The sequence below is a fragment of the Rhinoraja longicauda genome, chromosome 15 (genome assembly GCF_053455715.1).
Source record: "Rhinoraja longicauda isolate Sanriku21f chromosome 15, sRhiLon1.1, whole genome shotgun sequence".
In the NCBI taxonomy this organism is placed as follows: Eukaryota; Metazoa; Chordata; class Chondrichthyes; order Rajiformes; family Arhynchobatidae; genus Rhinoraja; species Rhinoraja longicauda.
In genome coordinates this window covers 32,562,583-32,589,101 of record NC_135967.1, presented here as the reverse complement: position 1 = coordinate 32,589,101, position 26,519 = coordinate 32,562,583, and the positions used below count along the sequence as shown (strand labels likewise).

Genomic DNA, 26,519 nt, shown 5'->3' with positions numbered 1-26,519 from the left:
ATCTTCAATAGTCTGAACTATGGATGGAATTAGGTATGCTACAACAATCCCTTAGTTTAATAGTATGCAAAGACAGCCACTGGGCACGTAGAATAGGAATCGGGGTAAAGCATCTGGTGCTCTTTTTGTCTGGAATCGACACTCAAATTAGCACATAGAGGACAATCTAGCATGAGGCATTTTGCTCCCTATGACTTCAGTAGTACATCCCATCCCAGAGTGCCACAAGCCATAAAGCTATTGCAGAAACTCCAAAATGAGAGTAATTCATATATATTGAATGGCATTTGAATGTAGAATGAGACCGCATGTTATTTAGAAACAGGTCCTTTGGTTACCGAGTCCATGCCGGCCAGTGATCCCCACACACTAACACTATCCTACACATACTAGGGACAATTTACAATTTTACAAGCAAATTAACCTACAAACCTGTACGTCTTTGGAATGTGGGAGGAAACTAGAGCTCCCAGACAAAACCCACACAGGTCTCGGGGAGAATGTACAAACTCCATACTGACAGCACTCGTAGTCAGGATCTAAGTTAGTCATGGGCAAGTATGATGTTGTAGGGATCACTGAGACATGGCTACAAGAGGACCAGGGCTGGGAACTGAATATTCAGGGGTACACAACGTATAGAAAAGACAGACAGGTGGGCAGAGGGGGTGGGGTTGCTCTGCTGGTAAGGAATGATATTCATTCCCTTGCAAGGGGTGACATAGAATCAGGAGATGTTGAATCAGTATGGATAGAAATGAGGAATTGTAAGGATAAAAAGACCCTAATGGGAGTTATCTATAGGCCCCCAAACAGTAGCCTCGACATAGGGTGCAAGTTGAATCAGGAGATAAAATTGGCGTGTCACAAATGTAATGCTACGGTGGTTATGGGAGATTTCAACATGCAGGTAGACTGGGAAAATCAGGTTGGAAATGGACCCCAGGAAAGAGAGTTTGTAGAGTGCCTTCGAGATGGATTCTTAGAACAGCTTGTACTGGAGCCTACCAGGGAGAAGGCAATTCTGGATTTAGTGTTGTGTAATGATCCTGATCTGATAAGGGGACTAGAGGTAAAAGAGCCATTAGGAGGCAGTGATCACAACATGATAAGTTTTACTCTGCAAATGGAAAGGCAGAAGGGAAAATCGGAAGTGTCAGTATTACAGTATAGCAAAGGGGATTACAGAGGCATGAGGCAGGAGCTGGCCAAAATTGACTGGAAGGAGGCCCTAGCAGGGAAGACGGTAGAACAGCAATGGCAGGTATTCCTGGGAATAATGCAGAGGTTGCAGGATCAATTTAACCCAAAGAGGCGGAAAGACTCTAAGGGGAGTAAGAGACACCTGTGGCTGACAAGGGAAGTCAAGGACAGCATAAAAATTAAGGAGAGGAAGTATAACATAGCAAAGAAGACTGGGAAGACAAGAGGATTGGGACTCTTTTAAAGAGCAACAAAAGTTAACTAAAAAGGCAATACGGGGAGAAAAGATGAGGTACGAGGGTAAACTAGCCAATAATATAAAGGAGGATAGCAAAAGTTTTTTTAGGTACGTGAAGAGGAAAAAAATAGTCAAGGCAAATGTGGGTCCCTTGAAGACAGAAGCAGGGGAATTTATTATGGGGAACAAAGAAATGGCAGACGAGTTAAACCGTTACTTTGGATCTGTGTTTACTGAGGAGGATACACACAATCTCCCAAATGTTCTAGGGGCCGGAGAACCTAGGGTGATGGAGGAACTGAAGGAAATCCACATTAGGCAGGAAATGGTTTTGGGTAGACTGATGGGACTGAAGGCTGATAAATCCCCAGGGCCTGATGGTCTGCATCCCAGGGTACTTAAGGAGGTGGCTCTAGAAATAGTGGAAGCATTGGAGATCATTTTTCAATGTTCTATAGATTCAGGATCAGTTCCTGTGGATTGGAGGATAACAAATGTTATCCCACTTTTTAAGAAAGGAGGGAGAGAGAAAACGGGTAATTATAGACCAGTTAGTCTGACATCAGTGGTGGGGAAGATGATGGAGTCAATTATAAAAGACGAAATTGCTGAGCATTTGGATAGCAGTAACAGGATCAATCCGAGTCAGCATGGATTTACGAAGGGGAAATCATGCTTGACAAATCTACTGGAATTTTTTGAGGATGTAACTAGGAAAATTGACAGGGGAGAGTCAGTGGATGTGGTGTACCTCGACTTTCAGAAAGCCTTCGACAAGGTCCCACATAGGAGATTAGTGGGCAAAATTAGAGCACATGGTATTGGGGGTAGGGTACTGACATGGATAGAAAATTGGTTGACAGACAGAAAGCAAAGAGTGGGGATAAATGGGTCCCTTTCGGAATGGCAGGCAGTGACCAGTGGGGTACCGCAAGGTTCGGTGCTGGGACCCCAGCTATTTACGATATACATTAATGACTTAGATGAAGAGATTAAAAGTACCATTAGCAAATTTGCAGATGATACTAAGCTGGGGGGTAGTGTGAATTGTGAGGAAGATGCAATAAAGCTGCAGGGTGACTTGGACAGGTTGTGTGAGTGGGCGGATACATGGCAGATTAATGTAGATAAGTGTGAGGTTATTCACTTTGGAAGTAAGAATAGAAAGGCAGATTATTATCTGAATGGTGTCAAATTAGGAAGAGGGGATGTTCAACGAGATCTGGGTGTCCTAGTGCATCAGTCACTGAAAGGAAGCATGCAAGTACAGCAGGCAGTGAAGAAAGCCAATGGAATGTTGGCCTTCATAACAAGAGGAGTTGAGTATAGGAGCAAAGAGGTTCTTCTACAGTTGTACCGGGCCCTGGTGAGACCGCACCTGGAGTACTGTGTGCAGTTTTGGTCTCCAAATTTGAGGAAGGATATGCTTGCTATTGAGGGCGTGTAGCGTAGGTTCACTAGGTTAATTCCCGGAATGGCGGGACTGTCGTATGTTGAAAGGCTGGAGCAATTAGGCTTGTATACACTGGAATTTAGAAGGATGAGGGGGGATCTTATTGAAACATATAAGACAATTAGGGGATTGGACACATTAGAGGCAGGAAACATGTTCCCAATGTTGGGGGAGTCCAGAACAAGGGGCCACAGTTTAAGAATAAGGGATAGGCAATTTAGAACGGAGATGAGGAAGAACTTTTTCAGTCAGAGAGTGGTGAAGGTGTGGAATTCTCTGCCTCAGAAGGCAGTGGAGGCCAGTTCTTTGGATGCTTTCAAGAGAGAGCTGGATAGAGCTCTTAAGGATAGCGGAGTGAGGGGGTATGGGGAGAAGGCAGGAACGGGGTACTGATTGAGAGTGATCAGCCATGATCGCATTGAATGGCGGTGCTGGCTCGAAGGGCTGAATGGCCTACTCCTGCACCTATTGACTATTGTCTATTGTCTAACGCTGTAAGACAGCAACTCTACCGCTGTGCCACCATGCCATCCACTTAATTACTCACTTGTGCTATTGTTGGTAATGTATTGCTGCAGTTTTCATATTGTGCTTCTACTATTTGCATCAGAAAAAATAGCAGGCATGTGAATTTTCCGCGGATTTCCGCGTTTTTAAAATCAATTTTCTGCGCTTTTTGCATGGTTTCCGAGTTTTTCACTTTGCCAAGTAAACGGAGAAATCGGATTGAAAAAAAGAAAGAAAGAAAAAACGATGTATAGACTTGTGATGAATACTAGGTTCCGCTAGAGGTTGCTAGGGGTTCCACGAGAAATCCCCCCGCGCGTCCTGGAGGTCTCCCCGAAAATGTGGCACCTAGGCTGGGCAAAGCAGCCAATCTCGACCTCATCGGGACTTCCATGGTCAATTTGTCAATTCGGTCGCTAGAGGTTCCGCGGGAAATCCCCCGTGCTGTGGAAGTCTACCCGAAAATGTGGCACCTAGGCTGGGCAAGGTAGCCAATCCCGACCTCATCGGGACTTCCACGGCCGATTGGTGGGTTGAATTTGCAACCTGCGGCCGGGGCTCCGGAACTCCAACCCAGCTGGAGCCAGCACATCTATCCCCATAGCCGTCTTCCTTGGCCTGCTGGATAAACCAGCAAAGCTCTGGAACCAAGTGTGCCAGAAAATCAGTGGTGGAACTGTAATGAGTAAATATTAAATTTAAGTGCAAGATTATATAATTCAATTAATTAAGACAGGGATAAAATATAAAACAAAGCAGAAAAGTAAATTGCCACCTTTTTGAGCTGATTATCAATTAATGTGCGAATTTACTTCAAAATGTTATTAGTGTACAATGGCATTCACTTAATTTGTAATGTCTCTGTTTACTTTGAAATGCACTAAAAGAGGCTTGAAACTGGTAATTTTGTGTGTAATTTTTTGACCTCCACTGTGCAAGCGCTTGGATCTTTTCCTCTTTTCTTTTTTTACCTCGCTCGCATGCCTGAAATAGGCAATGCTGAGTTTTTCTACTTTTAATAGAAATTGGTGCTCATTCAAGAGAACCAGTAATCATAATATCATAGGTCTGATTTATTAAGAAACAATGTTGGGAAATTCACTGAGTAAATTTGGCACCAAATTTAACCATTGATGCAATCAATATCCCTATTCAAATAAAATCACTAGAAACGTTGCCATAATATGGTGATTGTGCATTTGTGAGTTGTGCAAATGAATTTCACTGTGCTATGCAGAGGTGACAATAAAGAACCATTGAATATCTATATACTAAAACTCTAATTTGTTCGTTTGTTCCTGAACTACAGCCAAAACGGTACACGATAGCGCCACAATTTTAGGCCCACCTTACTCATCATCATCCCTTTGGTGCTAATGGAAGAAGTTTCATAGAAATTGGTGTTATATTTTTAAAGTCATTCACATTTTAAAGTTTAAATCTATCTCCTCGGGAGGGGGGTGGGGAAGGAGGAGAGGGGATAAGTGGGGATGGAGTGGGGTAGGAGAGGGTGCTGCACTAATGCAGGAGAGGTTTGGGCCCAACGGGTCCACTTGGTCGTTACATTTAAAAATATAGTTGTGCATGCATTCAGGTCAACATTTTGCTTCCTCCTACACTAGTGACCAGCATGGACATCTTGGAGTGCAACATTTTTCAAATTGCTGTGTGGACACAGTTTCAAATAGGTCATCCTAATAGTATATAATTGGAAATATGTTAATAGTGTGGCAGCTCCCAAGGGTCGGGCCATACCACTAGTGTTCTGTGGACATGAAATAGTTTGCTTATGGAAGCAAGCAGATCAGGCAGCATTAAATGTTATTCCCTTATCATGTATCTATGCACTGTAGATGGCTCAATTGTAATCATGTATTGTCTTCCTGCTGACTGGATAGCATGCAACAAAAGCTTTTCACTGCACCTCGGTACATGTGACAATAAACTAAACTAAATTGAACAAGATAGCAAGAGAAATTGAGACAACCCTTTGACAATACAGCAAGCCAAGATTGTGGAAGAGGAAGAAAGATTATGATTTCCTAATTTATGCCTGCAACGCCCATTTTGAAAAGTACATATTACAAAATAGTTTATTGAACTGGCCACACGAAACTGATAATACTCAATTCAACCATTCCTATTAGTGCATTATGGTTATTAACATAACATGTATCTTATTCAATGCCTGGATATTAAAGAAGAAATTCTAATTCACAGAACAGAAAAGATAGTTGATGTTTCATGCCGAGACTTTGCATCAGGGGTGAGAGTGTAGAAGGGAGATGAAATGAGGGACAGGAGGTTGTACTGAGCAAATGGTTTCATTCCTCTTGCATTGATAGGCTATGATAGTTTGATCATAGACCTAAATAACATGCTAAATTTTACAACTAGAAACATAGAAACATAGAAAATAGGTGCAGGAGTAGGTCATTCGGCCCTTCGAGCCTGCACCGCCATTCAATATGATCATGGCTGATCATCCAGCTCAGTAGCCTGTACCTGCCTTCTCTCCATACCCCCTGATCCCTTTAGCAAAAAGGGCCACATCTAACTCCCTCTTAAATATAGCCAATGAACTGGCCTCAACTAACTACCTTCTGTGGCAGAGAATTCCACAGACTCACTACTCTCTGTGTGAAGAATTTTTTTCTCATCTCGGTCCTAAAAGACTTCCCCCTTATCCTTAAGCTGTGACCCCTGGTTCTGGACTCCCCCAACATCGGGAACAATCTTCCCGCATCTAGCCTCTCCAACCTCTTAAGAATTTTATATGTTTCTATAAGATCCCCCCTCAGTCTTCTAAATTCCAGCGAGTACAAGCCCAGTCTATCCAGTCTTTCCTCATATGTAAGTCCCGCCATCCCAGGGATCAATCTGGTGAACCTTCTCTGTACTCCCTCTAAGGCAAGAACGTCTTTCCTCAGGTTAGGAGACTAAAACTGCACACAATACTCCAGTTGCGGTCTCACCAAGGCCCTGTACAACTGCAACAGAACCTCCCTGCTCCTAAACTCAAATCCTCTTGCTATGAATGCCAACATACCATTCGCTTTCTTCACTGCCTGCTGCACCTGCATGCTTGCTTTCAATGACTGGTGCACCATGACACCCAGGTCACGTTGCATCTCCCCTTCTCCCAATCGGTCACCATTCAGGTAATACTCTGCTTTCCTGTTCTTGCCGCCAGTGGATAACCACATTTATCCACATTATATTGCATCTGCCATGCATTTGCCCACTCGCCTATCTATCCAAGTCACTCTGCAGCCTCCTAGCATCCTCCTCGCAGCTAACACTGCCACCCAGCTTCGTGTCATCCGCAAACTTAGAGATGTTGCATTCAATTCCCTCGTCCAAATCATTAATATACACTGTAAATAACTGGGGTCCCAGCACTGAGCCTTGCGGTACCACACTAGTCACTGCCTGCCATTCCGAAAAGGACCCGTTTATTCCTACTCTTTGCTTCCTGTCCGCCAACCAATTTTCTATCCAACTTAACACTGAACCCTCAATACCGTGTGCTTTAAGTTTGTACACCAATCTCCTATGTGGGACCTTGTCGAAGGCCTTCTGAAAGTCCAGATATAACACATCGACTGGTTCTCCCTTATCCACTCTACTAGTTACATCCTCGAAAAATTCTATAAGATTCGTCAGACATGATTTGCCTTTGGTAAATCCATGCTGACTTTGTCCGATGATTTCACCACTTTCCAAATGTGATGCTATCACATTTTCAATAACTGACTCTAGCATTTTTCCCACTACCGATGTTAGGCTAACTGGTCTATAATTCCCCGTTTTCTCTCTCCCTCCCTTTTTAAAAAGTGGGGTTACATTAGCTACCCTCCAGTCCTCAGGAACTACTCCAGAATCTAAAGAGTTTTGAAAAATTATCACTAATGCATCCACTATTTCTGAGGCTACTTCCTTAAGCACTCTGGGATGCAGCCTATCTGGCCCTGGGGATTTATCTGCCTTTAATCCATTTAATTTACCTAACACCACTTCCCGACTAACCTGAATTTCCCTCAGTTCCTCCATCTCATTAGACCCCCGGTCCCCCGCTATTTCCGGCAGACGGTTTATGTCTTCCTTAGTGAAGACAGAACCAAAGTATTTGTTCAATTGGTCTGCCATCTCCTTGTTCCCTATGATCAATTCACCTGTTTCCGACTGCAAGGGACCTACATTTGCCTTAACTAATCTTTTTCTCTTGACATATCTATAAAAGCTTTTGCAGTCTGTTTTTATGTTCCTTGCCAGTTTTCCCTCATAATCTATTTTCCCTTTCCTAATTAAGCCCTTTGTCCTCCTCTGCTGGACTCTGAATTTCTCCCAGTCCTCTGGTATGCTACTTTTTCTGGCTAATCTGTATGCTTCATCTTTTGTTTTAATACTATCCTTGATTTCCCTTGTTAGCCACGGATGCACTACCTTTCCTGGTTTGTTCTTTTGCCAAACTGGGATGAACACTTGTTGTAGTTCATCCATGCGACCTTTAAATGCCTTCCATTGCATGTCCACCGTCAACCCTTTCAGCATCAATCGCCATCAATTATCTTGGACAATTCACGCCTCATACCCTCAAAGTTACCTTTCTTTAAGTTCAGAACACTTGTTTCTGTATCGACTTTGTCACTCTCCATCCTAATGAAGAACTCTACCATATTATGATCACTCTTGCCCAAGGGGCCTCGCACAACAAGACTGCTAACTAACCCTTCCTCATTGCTCAATACCCAGTCTAGAATGGCCTGTTCTCTCGTTGGTTCCTCGACATGTTGGTTTAGAAAACCATCTCTCAAACATTCCAAGAAATCCTCTTCCTCAGCACCCCTGCCAGTTTGGTTCACCCAATCTATATGTAGATTGAAGTCACCCATTATAACTGCTGCACCTTTAGTGCATGCATTTCTAATTTCCTGCTTGATGCCATCCCCAACCTCCCTACTGCTGTTAGGTGGCCTGTACACAACTCCCACTAGCGTTTTCTGCACCTTAGTGTTTCGTAGCTCTACCCATATCGATTCCACTTCCTCCAAGCTAATGTCCTTCCTTTCCACAGCTTTAGACAATAGACAATAGACAATAGGTGCAGGAGTAGACCATTCAGCCCTTCGAGCCAGCACCGCCATTCAATGCGATCATGGCTGATCACTCTCAATCAGTACCCCGTTCTTGCCTTCTCCCCATACCCCCTCACTCCGCTATCCTTAAGAGCTCCATCTAGCTCTCTCTTGAAAGCATCCAACGAACTGGCCTCCACTGCCTTCTGAGGCAGAGAATTCCACACCTTCACCACTCTCTGACTGAAAAAGTTCTTCCTCATCTCCGTTCTAAATTGCCTACCCCTTATTCTTAAACTGTGGCCCCTTGTTCTGGACTCCCCCAACATTGGGAACATGTTTCCTGCCTCTAATGTGTCCAATCCCCTAATTATCTTATATGTTTCAATAAGATCCCCCCTCATCCTTCTAAATCCCAGTGTATACAAGCCTAATTGCTCCAGCCTTTCAACATACGACAGTCCCGCCATTCCGGGAATTAACCTAGTGAACATACGCTGCACGCCCTCAATAGCAAGAATATCCTTCCTCAAATTTGGAGACCAAAACTGCACACAGTACTCCAGGTGCGGTCTCACCAGGGCCCGGTACAACTGTAGAAGGACCTCTTTGCTCCTATACTCAACTCCTCTTGTTATGAAGGCCAACATTCCATTGGCTTTCTTCACTGCCTGCTGTACCTGCATGCTTCCTTTCAGTGACTGATGCACTAGGACACCCAGATCTCGTTGAACATCCCCTCTTCCTAACTTGACACCATTCAGATAATAATCTGCCTTTCTATTCTTACTTCCAAAGTGAATAACCTCACACTTATCTACATTAAACTGCATCTGCCATGTATCCGCCCACTCACACAACCTGTCCAAGTCACCCTGCAGCCTTATTGCATCTTCCACACAATTCACACTACCCCCCAGCTTAGTATCATCTGCAAATTTGCTAATGGTACTTTTAATCCCTTCATCTAAGTCATTAATGTATATCGTAAATAGCTGGGGTCCCAGCACCGAACCTTGCGGTACCCCACTGGTCACTGCCTGCCATTCCGAAAGGGACCCATTTATCCCCACTCTTTGCTTTCTGTCTGTCAACCAATTTTCTATCCATGTCAGTACCCTACCCCCAATACCATGTGCTCTAATTTTGCTGACTCGGAACGATCCTGTTACTGCTATCCAAATGCTCAGCAATTTCGTCTTTTATAATTGACTCCAGCATCTTCCCCACCACTGATGTCAGACTAACTGGTCTATAATTACCCGTTTTCTCTCTCCCTCCTTTCTCAAAAAGTGGGATAACATTTGCTATCCTCCAATCCACAGGAACTGATCCTGAATCTATAGAACATTGAAAAATGATCTCCAATGCTTCCACTATTTCTAGAGCCACCTCCTTAAGTACCCTGGGATGCAGACCATCAGGCCCTGGGGATTTATCAGCCTTCAGTCCCATCAGTCTACCCAAAACCATTTCGTGCCTAATGTGGATTTCCTTCAGTTCCTCCATCACCCTAAGTTCTCCGGCCCCTAGAACATTTGGGAGATTGTGTGTATCTTCCTCAGTAAAGACAGATCCAAAGTAACGGTTTAACTCGTCTGCCATTTCTTTGTTCCCCATAATAAATTCCCCTGCTTCTGTCTTCAAGGGACCCACATTTGCCTTGACTATTTTTTTCCTCTTCACGTACCTAAAAAAACTTTTGCTATCCTCCTTTATATTATTGGCTAGTTTACCCTCGTACCTCATCTTTTCTCCCCGTATTGCCTTTTTAGTTAAATTTTGTTGCTCTTTAAAAGAGTCCCTATCCTCTGTCTTCCCACTCTTCTTTGCTATGTTATACTTCCTCTCCTTAATTTTTATGCTGTCCTTGACTTCCCTTGTCAGCCACAGGTGTTTCTTACTCCCCTTAGAGTCTTTCCGCCTCTTTGGGATAAATTGATCCTGCAACCTCTGCATTATTCCCAGGAATACCTGCCATTGCTGTTCTACCGTCTTCCCTGCTAGGGCCTCCTTCCAGTCAATTTTGGCCAGCTCCTGCCTCATGCCTCTGTAATCCCCTTTGCTATACTGTAATACTGACACTTCCGATTTTCCCTTCTGCCTTTCCATTTGCAGAGTAAAACTTATCATGTTGTGATCACTGCCTCCTAATGGCTCTTTTACCTCTAGTCCCCTTATCAGATCAGGATCATTACACAACACTAAATCCAGAATTGCCTTCTCCCTGGTAGGTTCCAGTACAAGCTACATTTACAGCTATATTCTCCACCATCAATGTTTCTTTCGTCACATCATCTGCCCTTGCACTGGTCTGTTTTAGATCTCTGCAGCTTAATTATGGCTATTTTCGAACACAACCCTTTTCCAAAAATCTTACTGTTTACTGCAGATTTAAAATAATTGACTACATATCCCTATATTGCCAAACAATCTTACACTACTCTTTGCATCTGTGCCTCACCCCTGTATCTGACCAATCAATTTTCCTATGTTTGGAAACATTTGAATTGATAAAACTTCTGGAGTTTAGGTGTGGCATTGTGATGTTATTGGCAGCCTCTGGGCCTGATTGAAAATATTACATTTAAAGAAATAGATGTACAATATTATTGTGTTGGCAGTGTTTAATGAAGCAGAAGTGTGCATGCTTATACAAAGTTCTTGCATTCGGGTTGTTTGTATTTTTGTTTATTCAGGTTTAAAATGTGGCTATAAATACTTTAAATATAATGCTGGCCTTGATCTATGATAAGGCACCCTTGGTTGAGGTTATTTTGCATTGTGGATCACTGGAATGAAGTACTGATGAGCTCAGACTCATCTCTGCTTAGTGCTGTGACAAATTTGAAGATATTAATTGAAGGTAGTAACATGAAGCAAGATATTGGTATCACATTGAACTTATGTGCCAGTTGATTTCCCCCCACGCACACCTTTTCATTGATATTAATTTGTTAAATGTTTTGAAAACGATTTTTCCGTTCTGTGAATTAGAATTTCTTCTTTTATGTCAAGGCATTGAATAAGATACATGTTATGTTAATAACCATAGTGCACTAATTGGAATGGTTGAATTGAGTATTATCAGTTTCATGTGGCCAGTTCAATAAACTATTTTGTAATATGTACTGTTCAAAATGGGTGTTGTAGGCATACATTAGGAAATCATAATCTTTCTTCCTCTTCCACAATCTTGGCTTGCTGTATTGTCAAAGGGTTGTCTCAATTCCTCTTCCTATCATGTTCAATTTAGTTTAGTTTATTGTCACGTGTACCGAGGTACAGAGAAAAGCTTTTGTTGAGTGCTATCCAGTCAGCAGAAAGACAATACATGATTACAATTGAGCCATTTACAGTATAGATACATGATAAGGGAATAACATTGTGTGCAAGGTAAAGCCAGCAAAGTCTGATCAAGGATAGTCTGAGTGTCATCAAAGAGGTAGATAGTAATTCAGCACTGCTCTCTGGTTGAGATAGAATGATGCAGTTGCTTGATAACAGCTGGGAAGAAATAGTCCCTGAATCTGGAGGTGTGCGTTTTACCTGATGGCAGAGGAGAGAGGAGGGAGTGGCCAGGGTGCGACTCGTCCTTGATTACGCTGCTGGCCTTGCCGGGCAGTGTGAGTTATAAATTGAGTCAATAGAAGGCAAGGTTAGTTTGTGTGGTGGTCTGGGCTGTGTCCACAATTCGCTGCAATTTTTTGCGGTCTTGGATGGAGCTGTACCCAAACCAAACTGTGATGCATCCTGATAAAATGCTTTCTATGGCTCATCTGGTGCATGTGTACTAATCATAGTGAAGAATCAGAATCACAAGGACTGCAGCAGTTATACATATCTCTCCCGACCCAAAACTTCACCTGTTCATGTTCTCTAGAGGTGCTGCCTGTCCCGCTGAGTTACTCCAACATTTTGTGTCATTCTTTAGTAGTTACAATTACCCTGAAGTATCTTTGTATTTTACTGACTAAATATTAAATACAGAATAAGATTTTTTTGAACTTTAGGAGTATATATTTAAAATGTAATTTGTTTACTTTATGGCAGAGTCGAAAATCTTGTAAACCAATTTCCAATTTAGAAATTACTTTCTAATAAAAATATTTGGACTTTGCATTTAATTGGGCTCAGTGTGCAGTTATACAGAGAGGCAATGTGCAGGGTGTGGTGGGTGGTGTGCCAGTTCAGTGCTGAAATACAGGACTCGAGCTGCACCTTGGCTGGGAACATCAGCAGCAGCTTCTCCATCTATTGAGACTGCCCAGATACTATAATCTCCCTCATCACCTCTGATTGGAAACTGTTGCCTCCTTCTCTGTGCTTGACAGCAGTTACCACTGAAAAATCACTAGAACTGAGAGAGCTAGGCAGCCAGGGGCGGGGAGTCAGCAGTTTACAGGTCACGCAACACAAGGTGGTGAAAGAGCACTAGTAACTGGGCAGTCTGCCAACACCTGGAGCAGTCACTGCCAGCCAGGATCCATCCTTGAATACGACAGCTCAGCAAAAAAACAACCAAGCTGCTTGCCCAGTCTGCCAGATGCCAGTCTTCGCAGACACTCATTGCATATTGCCTCTGTGGCTCACTCCACACTGAACCGTGCAGCGATAAAACCACTAATTAATTGTTTCATTGTTGTGGAGGAACCAGCAGATGGCTGTGCCTTCAACTAGTTCGCAGCACACACACATCTTTCAATTACCAATTCTAGACTAATTCAACTGATGCTCTCATTCTTGTCCTTGCATTCTTAGTCCCAAGCACTAAGGGAGATAATTAATTTTTGGGAGATAATTATATTCTGGTAAATAATTCTGATCTTCAGCTCAGACGGGTGCTGTTCAGGAAAAAATATCAAGACCAAAAGTAAGAAAATTGTAGCAACTTCATTAAAATGCTTTAAACTTGAAATTACTTTTCTTCCATTTCTTTGGAAGTCAGAATATTTTAGGCATGTCTGGGTGACGTTCAAAAATCAGACAATTGCTTATTGGAGCAATGACAAGCTCCATAATGTCGGTTCTTGGAAGATGCCATGCCAATTTCCTGGGTCTTGTTGTACTTGGAGAAAACATGGGCAAATGGGTAATGCTATTCTAACAATTTTTGTTTTTCTGAGAGCAATATAGTAGCACAGGCTATTTAACACCGTATATATACACAACACTGGAATTGGTCCACACAAACTATAATACACTTTGTATTGGGCAATTAAATGAACAGAGCCTGGGTGATACCTTCCGTAGGGATATCCAGATTCTATATTGTGAAGCGGTGTTGGCATGAAAAGCAGAGCATGGATTTTTACCCCATCATTAATGTTTGGGTCTATAAACAAGCCTACATAATGGTCCTTTGGATATTTTGCACATTGTCCACTTTCATTGGTGCCCTCTCTGAATTCTTCTTGTCATGAGTCTTGTAGACACAGCCTGAAGAAGGGTTCTGACCCAAAATATTGTCTATCCGTATCTTCAGAAATGCTGCCTGACTTGCAAAAAAGCATGTTATGCCTTTTTGTTTGTCATGTCGTTCATTCTGCTTTTTACCCTTTTCTGCAAATCTGCCAAATTATTTTTGTGGTCCCAAATTGCTGTAAAAAGTTGCTTCACTTCATTTAGCCTCTACTGTACTTATTTAAATTTGCTGTCATTAACTGTCCACAGCCTTGTCCTTTCCCTGTCTCTAAACTTCTATATGTTTCTCTAGCCCAAATGTATCACTAGTGCCTTTCACCAACTGAAATTCAATCCCTAAATATCTCTGGGCTCCTCGTTTTTCTCTCCTTTCCTCTATTCAATCTGCAAAAATCCATATTCTGTTTGAATTCAATCCAGTCAAATGTCTTTGCAGGTGTTTTATAAATGTAAGCTGATTGATATGACGAACATCTCTCTTGTTAATGAAAAGAATGTTACCATTTCCTCCAGAATTAAAAAAAAATTCTTATACCATGAAATCTAATATTGCAAATAACATTTAATTGGAGTTTTTTAAAATAGACTATACAAGAAAAATATTGTTCTCGGGATCTTTTATTTTGAATAAAACAGTGTCATACAAGGCTATTAGACAATGCCCTAAAGATCAGTTTCATTGTTTCACAGCAACAATTTTAGGCCCACCTTACTCATCGTCATCCCTTTGGTGCTAATGGAAGAAGTTTCATTGAAATCGGTTATATTTTAAAAGTTATTCACATTTTAAAGTTTAAATCTATGTCCTAGGGAGGAGGGAGGATAAGGGGGGTTGAGGGGGATGGAGTGGAGGAGTGGGGGTGGAGGAGGAGAGGGAGGAGAGGGTGCTGCACCAATGCAGGAGAGGTTTGGGCCCAACGGGTCCACTTGGTCTAGTAAAAAGACTAAAACTCTGTCAGTTTAGCAGCCGACTACATGTATATTGATTCTGCATCAATGCCATATAGAAGAATGGAATTCATTACCAGGTGTAAATATAGGTTAAACAATAAATTTGCAATAACTAATCCCAAATAAAGTCCCTGCTTAACCAACTGAACTCAGTGATGTTGAAGTGATATCGAAGGTGTGCATTACATTTTGTATCTCGGATTGATTTTACAAAGTTCTACATAGGTTTATTTATGCTGCTTAGTAATGGAGCAATAAGGGCAAAGCTTGGATTCAAGGGTAAGAAAACGTTACTGTTTCTAATGGGATCTGCGATTAATTGAGAAATTGTTTTTATCTATTCATTGGCAAGGCCAGCATTTACCACCCATCTGCAATTACCCACAAGAAGGCACAATGTTAGATATAGCTCTAGAGGCTAGTGGAATCAAGGGATATGGGGAGAAGGCAGGCACAGGTTACTGATTGTGCAAAGTGAAATAAATTCCTTGGATTGAAACCTTCGTTTCTTTATAGCCTCCATCCTGTATCAAAGCAATACAGATTCACAGTAATGAAGCAAATATGATACAACAACATAGAATTAAGGTTAGACTATATTTTGAGCACGGTATCTATTTTATGTCACTGAAGTGGAATGAACGCATTTAAAGGTTAGAAAGAGAACTAGGGGTTGTGGGTTCCACCTACTAAAAAGTAATCAGGTAAATGTATATCATTAAATTGTCTTTATACTGAGAATTATTACATTTTAATGGTCTTCCTGAGGAAATGGTGGATGAATCATATTGGGGGAAAACACTTTGATGTTGCATTTTTGGGATTGGTTTCAAAGCCCATCTAGGTGGATGGACTTTCCTCACTAATAATTGTCCACAAAAATAAAGATGTCTCCAGAGATGCAATGGATATGTAAAAGATCCTTAATAGATTGGAGATGTTGCCAAATCAAGGCAAAAACACCATCAATAAATGCAAGGCTAATTTAAGACAGACAAGGAAATCCATTTAGGTGGTGATGTTTACAAGAACAATGAATAATCCCAAGATATGGAGCACTTGTGAGAAATGGCTAGTTGTGCAGGGAATAGGGAAGAGGACTACTGGAAGATTGAGATAAAATAGGAGCTGTGTTACTTCACAAATGGGATTTCCGCCATAAGGCAACGTTTAATTTAATTCAGAATGGTGGATGTATACAAAAATGTCATAGTAAGATCACTTCTGAGAACTAAAAACGGAATGGAAGCATTTCCAAACATCTTTGATTTTATCTCACAGGAACAGTAGGTATTGACCTGGCAAACTTGGAAGTGAATCAGATGGAACATGTATCTGGGCAAAACCAAATGATCGTTGTCACGGCAAAGAGACTGGAGTTGTGTGAAATGGTGCAGAATTGGTTACAAGCTCTCAACTTGGAAGAGAAAGAACATTTGCTAACAATATCTTAATAGAAGAAAAATGTACCTTCAGTACAAAGAGAGCATAGCAATGGATTTCACAAAAATGGGAAATCGAGGAAAGTGATGGAGTCTTTGTAAGAGACGAGGGGAACAGAAAGAAAGCGTATTTTCAGATTATTGCCAAACATTGGTTTGTTTATTTAAATGCCAGTAGAACTATGTACAGTTTTACGATTTTCACTTTGTCTCTATTATGTGGCATCACTTATATTTAGCTAGATGTGGGATTACTTAAAAAAAGACATTCATTGACACAATATGTGGAAGTTGTAAACTTTATAATGTTAAAACATATCTTATTAGTTTTTTTACCAACCAGAGAACTGCAGGAGTAATTTTAGTGCAAGAATAAAAAATACATGCAGGTGTACTTTAGAGAGCATATTGACTGGTTGCATCACGGCCTGGTTCGTCGACTCGAAAGCCACAAAAGAGATTACAAATGTGAATACTGCCCAGTCCATCATGAGTACTGACCTCCCTACCATTGAAGGGATCTATAGGAGGCACTATCTAAAAAAGGCAGTCGGCATCCTCAAGGACCCACACCACATTGGATACGCTCTCATTTCACTCCTACCAGCAGGAAGAATCTATAGGGGTTGGAAAACTGAATCGTCCAGGTTCAGGAACAGTTTCTTCCCAACAAACATCGGGATATTGAACACTACGAACTCCAACTAAACTACAAACTGCCTTGATTGCTCCAGGGACTTGTTTTGTTTTGTTTTTTGCACTGTGATGGGTTTATTATTTATTGACTTTTTTATGTTTGTTTATTATATATCTATTGAGCGTTGTGTTTACAAATCTCTTGTCCTATTGCAAGTAAGAATTTCATTGTTCCGTTTCAGTATATATGACAATAAAACAACTCTTGACCAATAAGTCCTAGATTCAAACTTTGGCTGAATCTATTTTAGATAAAGCAACATTTGGAGCTCCACATCAGATCTTGATATTTGTGGTGGGGAGGTAAAAATGTAAGTGTAACTAAAGCAGAGTGGGTTTTCTGTCATATAAAGTTACAACAGAATTAAGTTCTGCTCTTGAGCCTAATTGTGACAAACTAGACTGCTGACATGTACCAGGTGTGAAGAGACTACTTGGGGAAGACATCCACAGATCAGTAGAATTCATGGAACTAAACTCAGCATAAGCCAGGAACTTCAGGAGAGTAAGGAAAAAATACAGGGAAAATAAAGGACTGTGGCGGATCAGGACTATCATTAAGAATTTCATTCAATGTAAAAAAGTTTCAAATAAGTGTAATGTGAATGAATGTCTTCAAAAATGAATTATACATATTTATGATAAGTATGCAGAGTTATTATACAATGTTGGGTGGATTCTATTTCATGAGCAATTGAGGTAACAAGTGTTTATGAGAATTTATGAGAATTTATGCATTATCAGTTTATTGCCCAACCAGTTTCTGCTTGCAAAAAAATAGTAACTGCTTTAATGATAAGTCCCTTTTCTATTCCAGATAATGCATGTGATCCAGGAGTGTGTGCCAAACAAATGTGGATTGACGTGACTGAGATTAAAAATGAGCTGTGCCTGGTCTTCACTGATAATGGGAATGGAATGACTCCAATTAAACTACACAAAATGTTGAGGTAGAGTGCTTAAGGATGAATAAAACAAATCCAATTTTATTAAGATACATTCATAAAGAAAATAAGGGCTGAAGTTAACAAACAAGATGAGAATTCAGTCAAAAACAAAAAGTGCAAACTTAATTAGGTGCACAACACATCATGCGTGGTTTAGAATGGAACAAGAGATAAAATACATTGGAGGAGAGAATGATAATCGTTATTTATCACGTATTTTTTTTAGTGTTACGTAGTAATTTCTTGCACCACTGCCACCCCAGCTAAACATGGTGTGAACATATATGCTATTTGGACTGCTGTGTTTTAGATGAGATCACCTTCTCAATTATGTATGTAATTAATATCATCCACCTCCAAAGAAGAATATTAAAACATGTATTCTCCTAAATTCAATTAAATGTAGTCCCAATTGTTAAGATTCAAAATGTAATTATCTGTTGATAACGCACAATGTTTTTTGTTTCATTATGTACACAAATATTTTTTGTTCAGTTCAAAAGAATGTAAAGATATTTGGTGCAAACTCATGCCCTTGAGCTGTACATAACTTTAAAATTCACTGGATTATTTCAGAACAGAATCATCATATTTTATTATGTACATGCTCGGGTGATCTTTCAAAAACCTCCCATACTTTATTATTCACTCACTCAAATGCATTCTGGTAACTAGTAGTGCATTTTGTTTAATTTTCATGATGTTACAGTTTTAATTTTGAATGTAATTTTATCTTCTGAAAATTGTCTTTTTGATCGGGTGAACACCAGAAAATTTTCATATTTTTGGTATCAATGAACATGTCTATTTATATATTGCTTATTAAGATAGAATTTATCATGTCAAATACATGTTTATTGCTGTCACTCATTACCATACTTTTAGAGAAATTAACAGTTGACTATAGAATAAATCTATAACTTTCAGAAATAAATATTTATCTTTATTTTCTAGATTTGGAATAGTTATTGACATTTACACCAGGGTGCAATGAAATTCTTGTTCACTTGAAGCTCGCAGCTTAAACAGTATATAATCAGCAATGATACATACAACAATAAATACAATGATGAGTACAAAATAGGAGAATGGTGCAAGATTGTAGTGCAAGATTGTAGTGCAATCCAAGAGCGCAATAAACAAATATTGAAGTATTATAGTAATGGAATAACCGATTGACAGAATAACCAAATTATGGAATAATTCTTGTTGATAGCAAACATTATTTATGTGAAATTTTGATCCTATTATTAATAAATACTAGACGACCCGTGGACCCGTTGGGTCCAAACCTCTCCTGCATTGATAAATTTCTAAACGCAATTTTCTTTACCCCAAAAGCGCTCAGCAAGATCCCAGGGTCAAGGGCCGCTGCCGGGCCCGGCAAGTCTCCCACAGCTGGGCACGCGCGGATACCGGACCCGGCAAGCCTCCCCCAACTGACGACCCGTGGACCGTTGCCGGCCGGGAGTCTCCCCCGGGGCTGGGCGAGGGGAGAGAGGAAAGGGGAGAGGGAGCCACTCACCCCGGCCCCGGGAGGCCATCACGGCAGCCAGCAGCAGGAGATCGGCCGCAAGGCGCTGCTGCATGTTCGTCCTGCCAGCGGCTATCCTCTTTGACCCTCTGCCACCGCGCTGCACCATGGGAGGAAGGTTAGGCATGGGACACACCGGGATGGGCGCCGGTCCTCCCGGTGTGGCTGCGCAGGGGGAAGGAGCGCATTTATTAAAGTTTATAAAGTTAATTACTTTTAAAATGTAACGAGACTCGATACTGCACACTGCAGGCGAATGGTGAGTACGGTGGGCCTAAAATTGTTGTGCTATCGTGTACTGTTTTGGCTGTATGTCAGGAACATACATACATACATACATACATACAAGATGAGAATTTTAGTTATATGTGTGTGTGTGTATATATATATATATATATATAATAGATATGGATAGATAGATTATGAAAACTCGTGGTCCAGGGAGAATTCGGCTACTATTCCCATTTGTACCAACACATTAGTGTATCAAACTAAATATATAACCAATATAAATTTTCCCCAGCGTCACCTGTAACAGGACGATCAACAGTTGTGTATTGTTGGATATAATTTTCCTATTCTCTTTTATGCATGTGCAGATGCAGGCCTTGAAAACAGGAGGCCTGGAGGCATTGTTATTTAAATGAGGCCGGCCTAAGCAGGGTCCGGTGCTCATTAACCCCTCCTACCCTGTACCACTCCCACCCTGACCTTTCCCTGCCTCAATGGGATCATGAACTCAGCCCAAATTTTAAGGACTCAATTCTTTTTTTTAATCTGTTGCCTCCACCCAATCCATTTAGTAAACCTCCATCCAATCCATTTAGTAATTTGGTGATCTGATTCAACACAAAACATGGAAGAACATTGGTATAATGGGATATTAACAGTTAAATAAATTATTACATTCTGTTAGATCTCAATTAACACTGATCTATTATTTGCCTCGTTAGAAGTATTAATATTCCATTTAATTTACCTATGGTAAACATGTTCTTGGGGTTTTGTAAAGTTGCCTTGACTTTGCTTTGTAACTAGTGTATTTGTTTCAATTTGTTTCCACTAGCAAGTTTTTATTTATTTTTTTGATCAAAAATGTTTTGATTGTTTTGATGTGGTTATGCTTTATTCTTAATAGTTAACTGTATGTTTGTGTTGTCATTTGTGAGCGGAGCACCAAGGCACATTCCTTGTATATGCACATTCATTCATTCAAAATAATGGATCGCCTATCGACTTCAATATAGCATTTGGGTAATTTCCCAGCCCCCCTAATTGATTTGGAAGTTTTGGAAATGAGCATATCACCTAGACAACACTGTAGGGTTGCTAGGTTGTTGCGCAGGCTGTTCAGGTGGTGAAGTAAACCTGATATTCTGCCTGTTCAACTGTCTTGACTTATGGTGCCTTTTAACTGAATAGAGAAAAACAGATTGAACTGATCATCAATCTCATCATTTGTAGCTGGTATAGAACCGTGGGCATGATCACATAGAGAGGAATAATTAAATAATTGGCTTTGAATACACTGGTATCATCTAATGTGCAGTGCTTGTTTTTCAATTAAACCCTGTATATCATCATTCGAAATATAGATTTGCTGCAATTCCTTGTTTTCTGAAGATTTATAAAATTACTGGGAAATATTTGTGAAAAGGGTTTGTTGTCGTCAATGCTACAAGCTTGTATCTCCCGTAAACACTTCCTTGTTGCTCACTCAAGCAGTCTTTGTCTTGCTTTAATGACAGTTGACACAGTCCTTTCTTGTATGCTGGTGGGTTACAGATGGAGTAGAGGGGAATAGATAAGGTGAATGGACAGAGTCTTTTACCCAGAAGTTTTTCACTTGACAATAAACTAAACTGAAGCTACCCCTGACTAATACAAAACTCACTGACTCCTAGAGTCACCATCCTTATCTCTTCATTTCTCTGTCTCTGCCTCATCTGCCTTCGAGATGAGACTTTCCACTCCCGGACACCTGAAATGTCCTCCTTTTTCAGGAAACACAGCCTCCTCTTCACTGTGATTGACTAAGCAATCGGCCATTTCATCTCTACATCCCATACTTCTGCACTCGCCCCACTTCTCCCCAGAATGAACAGGGGTAGGGGATGCTCCACAAACTTCTCCATCAAGCACATTATTCTTCAACATTTATGCCAGCCACATCATGATCCCATCACCAGTCACATCCATTTTCCACCCATTCTTGCTTTCTGCAGGGAATACACTCTCCATGACTTCCTGGTTTGCTTAACCCATCCCATCCATCTCTCAACTTCCACAGGTACTTTCACATGTAACTATATAAGTAACACATGTCCCTCCACTGTTGCTTCCATCTATGGACAAACAGCCTTTCCAGGTGAGACAGTGAATCTGTCCCTTTTATCTCTCTCCACCCATCCACCCTGGTGCTCTTTCCATACCCTTCCCACCTTACTCCTTGCTCCCAATATCACCGTGTCATCCCCCCATCCCCTACTGGATCCATTCTCCTCCCTCAATGCTCTCCTCTCCCTTCTCTCGGTTGTTCCTATCATCTCTTATTCATTTCCATTCTTCACTTTTCTTGCCTATCAAGTTTTTAGAATCTTCAGCCTTTTGTTGCCCATTTATCTCTGTTGCTATCTCCAAACATTTTTCCGCCACCTGACTGCAATCTGCCAATCAGCTCATCTAGCTTGTATCACCTATTGATAGCTAGTTCTTGCCCCATCCCACCCCCATCTCCTTTTACTGGCTACTATCCCTCCACTCTTTCAGTCTAGATGAAAGGCCTTGACCAGAAACATTGACTGTCCATTACCTTCCACAGATGCTGTCTGACCCACTGACTTCCTCCAACTCCTCCCTTTTTTGCTACAGCTTCCAGCATCGACAGCCTCGTCTCAACAAGAAGAAGAAATTTGGTTAAAATGATAAGCTGTTTTGTTCAGAGTAACATGTAATATACAGGGCTGATGAGAATGGTGCAGCTATTTGAACTACTGTCTCAAAGCACCAAAGATGCGGGTTCAATCCAGACCTTGGGTACTGTCGGTGTGGAGTTTGCACGTTCTTGTTGTGACCTTGTGAGTTTCCTCCGTGCGCTCCGGTTTCCTCCCACGTTCCAAAGATATGTGGGTCTGTAGATTAATTGGCCTCAGTAAAATTGCTTCTAATATGTAGGAAGTAATGATAAAGTGGGATAACATAGATCTAGCGTGAACGACTAATCAGTGGTCGGCATGGACTCACTAGGCCAAAGGGCCTATTTTCCCCGCTGTATCTTTAAACTAAACTAAACTAACAGAAAACAAGGGAAATGTATGTTTCAGGCAGCCAATAGACAATAGGTGCAGGAGTAGGCCGTTCAGCCCTTCGAAACAGCACCACCATTCAATGTGATCATGGCTGATCATTCTCAATCAGTACCCCGTTCCTGCCTTCTCCCCATACCCCCTGATTCCGCTATCCTTAAGAGCTCTATCTAGCTCTCTCTTGAAAGCATTCAGAGAATTGGCCTCCACTGCCTTCTGAGGCAGAGAATTCCACAGATTTACAACTCTGACTGAAAAAGGTTTTCCTCATCTCCGTTCTAAATGGCCTACCCCTTATTCTTAAACTGTGGCCCCTGGTTCTGGAAGCAAGTGCATGTCCACTGTCAAACACTTATTTACACTCATCCTTCACTGATCCAATTTTATTCTCCACATTACCAACAAATCCCACTCTCAAATGCTACCACTCACCTGCACATAATGGGTTATTTACAGTGGTCAATTAAGCTAATCTTGAGCACATCTTTGAAATTTGGAATAAAAGTGGAGCACCCAGGGTAAACCCATGTGGTCATAGGGAGAATGTGCAAACTCCATACAAACAGTACTGGAAGTCAGGATTGAGCCCAGATTGCTGGAGCCATGAGACAGATACTCTACTGGCAATGCCACTATACATCTGATGCATGGGATTGCACTAACCATAACGTGCTTACGGAAAAAAGTTTTTGCAAGTGAACATTTTTCTTTTTTTTTTACTCTGTTCCATTTGTTTAATACACACACACATCGAGCAAAGAAGGAATTGGGCAAACAACAAGATGGATTTTTGACTGCAGGCAAATTTGAGCACAACTATGCACATATTTAAATATCAAATGATTCTTGGAACCCAAGACTTCCTAGTTCTTGCATCTCCTCTCATCTCCTCCCCGGTATAAAATTAACTGAACTTACCTAGTTTTAAATGAAAGAAGCAAGTTAATTTTGTAATGTCAGTTAATGGAAACAGAATGAAATACAGATACTGTATAGGCAACCCCTATGTTGGGGGAAGGGGGTGCTTGTGTTCCTAGAAAACGACAAATATTATGATTTTCCATAATGCAAAGCTGCAAATCTGTGCTGGCACCAAGAAATGCAATTGGAATAAAAAGTTTATTTATTTATTTTTTTACAGACAGATTTTGAAAGCAAATTTTTATTCCATATCCCAGACTTTTTGGTCGTGATTTGTGATTTACATGAGGGTGAATTTCTGTTAAGCAAATTGCAGAAATGCAGGAGGTTGCTTATATATATATTTTTAAATTATTATTACATGGCTTTTTGTTACTAATTTTCTCACTTCACTCTTTAATCATATTTTGCAGCTTTGGCTTCACTAACAAAACCGGGAATAAAAACCACTTGCCAATAGGAGTGTATGGAAATGGGTTTAAATCAGGCTCCATGCGGCTGGGAAAGGATGCTATGGTCTTCACCAAGAATGGCGGAGCATTAAGCGTGGGGCTCTTATCGCAGTCGTATCTGGAGCAGATTAATGCACAAGCTATAATCGTCCCCATTGTGCCTTTCAACCAACAGAATAATATCCTTTTTACATATTGGTATTTATGATAAAAATGTTTTATTTTAGTAGGCTTCTTTGCATAACAGATTCCACAATTTGTCAATGTAATGCAAGAATGTACATTTCTTATAATAATGTTCTCTTGTTTCTGCAGCATTGTATTTTATTTATCTCAATTCATTCAAAATATGTAAGTGCCTTAATATCTTGTGTGTGTTACAGTCCTTAGTAAATAGAACTGGACTCTGAAATATTCTAAGCACGATAATATGCAAATAGATTAATCCCTGTAAAAATGTGAACCACAGTTTTGAAAATTGTCAGTGAATTCTTGAACGTTAGATGACGTTGTCAGTTTTCTTATTTGGGGGAGCTGCAAAAGGATTCCCATCCCTGTGGATAGTAATTGGGGAGGGGAGTAAGCCAATAGGTGAAGATAGATTGATAATTATGAATAGCAATGGGGCGGGTGGAGGATGAATTGGTACAAATGGGAAATTGCAGGAAACATGAGTAGCATATGTCCAAAATGTATTTTGATTGTTTTTTTAGTTGAAACTCGCTGTTTTTTTCCCCAAAGTGCTTAAAATATATTACTGATAAGCAAAAAATGAAAATTAAAGCAACGTTTGGTACAGGCATCAAATCCTCGATATATCTGCTGAAAGACAAATGATCTGCATGAAATCGGGCCAAGATACTCTGTCATTCTGTGGCACCTTTTATGGAACTTTAAAACTCAAAATATACATTACAGTGGAGGAGAAGTAATGTAACCACAAGATGAAACCCTGGATCAGACTGGGGAACCATACCTGGCCACATGTCTCAGGAAATATATTTGGGCCTTTTGTGGTTTTTGCAAGATAGATTTCTCAGAATAGTAATCGTATGACTAGAATTTGCATAAGGAAGTCTTGCCCATATTGACTAATTTTTAAGAAATTGAGAAAACCTGGTAAGATGAACAGAGGGAAACTATGCATGAAGGTTCATCTGGGCCATTTTTCTTGTGTGAAATAATGTTAGCAAGCTCTGAGCCCCCCCCGCTACCCCCATCCTCCAAACACACCTAGTATAAATGCTGAGATATCCAAGAAAGATGGAGCTCTGCAGCTAGACCCCACAGAGAGCCAAATCCGCAGTTAAGTTCAGGCCTCCTGGACTTTTTAGGAGAACAATTGGTTCAGTTTAAACAAGTAAATGCTCGCGGTCTGTTCCAGAAGATCTGGGCCACAATATATAAAGGGGTTGAATGCATCGTAAAATAAATAATCAGGGAACGAATTTGAAGTGGAATTATGAATAGATTCTTCAGAATATTTCTTAACCCCCTGAAATACAGAACCTCATAGTTACTGAAGATTCAGTGCCAAGTCTGGAGGCTATTTTAAAATTTTCAGTCTTCAAGTCGCAGGAGGAGCTACTGGCAGAATTTGACACAATTGTTGGCAAGAAAGGAACACGGATTATTGTTTGGAATATCAGAAGGTAGGTGTAGAATCTTATTCACCTGAAGAGTAAAGTTTAACTGGTTTATTTCAGCAGATGTGAGACTGTCTTGTGAATTAATTTGCATACCTCGGTTCCTATATGAATCCACCTTCCCTCGAGTTGTCCATGTTTTGCCATCCATACTTCTTTCCTGTCCTTTGATCCCATTCTCATCCAATTCCGAACCTCTCTGCTTTACCTTGTCCCCTTCTAAATCTCCTCTGCCCAGCCAAATTCTCAGCTAGCCAGTTGTGGAGGGAAACTGGTTCATTGTTCCCCTAAAAGTTTCTGTATGATCTCCTCCACACTCCAGTAATCCATTATTTTCCCTCATTCTGCCTATTAATTGTGAACTGCATTGCACCTCAGCCCTCCACCTCTACTCTGCCTTAGGTTTTTTTTTCTCTCTCATGTTTAGTGATGTAACCTTGCAAGATGTTTTCTGATGTCGCAGAGCAGGATCATTTGCAGAGGTTGCTGTAGCAGCAAGCGATTTCCTGGGTAAAGTTTCCCTGACTTGCTTGGAGTGTGCGTGGATGATTCATACCCCATTCTTTGATGGTAATCCATCATAGTAATCAACGGAAGTTATCCTGCAAAGAATGATGTGATTACACGTCATCAGCTACAGTCTGAAGAAGGGTCTCGGCCTGAAACATCATCCATTCCTCCTTTCCAGAGATTCTGCCTGTCCCGCTGAGTTACTCCAACGT

The 26,519-nt window shown here is 40.9% G+C and overlaps 1 protein-coding gene across 2 annotated transcripts in view; it reads left to right on the top strand.

Annotated features, from left to right (window-relative positions):
- The window catches only part of LOC144600629 (MORC family CW-type zinc finger protein 4), a 91,897-nt gene that overhangs the window by 6,116 nt on the left and 59,262 nt on the right, over positions 1 to 26,519 (top strand). Inside the window, exons 3-5 of one of the 2 annotated variants that reach the window (XM_078412450.1) lie at positions 17,810 to 17,942; positions 24,113 to 24,335; positions 25,661 to 25,803. In XM_078412450.1, coding sequence (XP_078268576.1) covers positions 17,810 to 17,942; positions 24,113 to 24,335; positions 25,661 to 25,803 — 499 coding nt within the window. The remainder of the gene's footprint in view (positions 1 to 17,809; positions 17,943 to 24,112; positions 24,336 to 25,660; positions 25,804 to 26,519) is intronic. The other variant, XM_078412451.1, reaches the window with a different exon arrangement.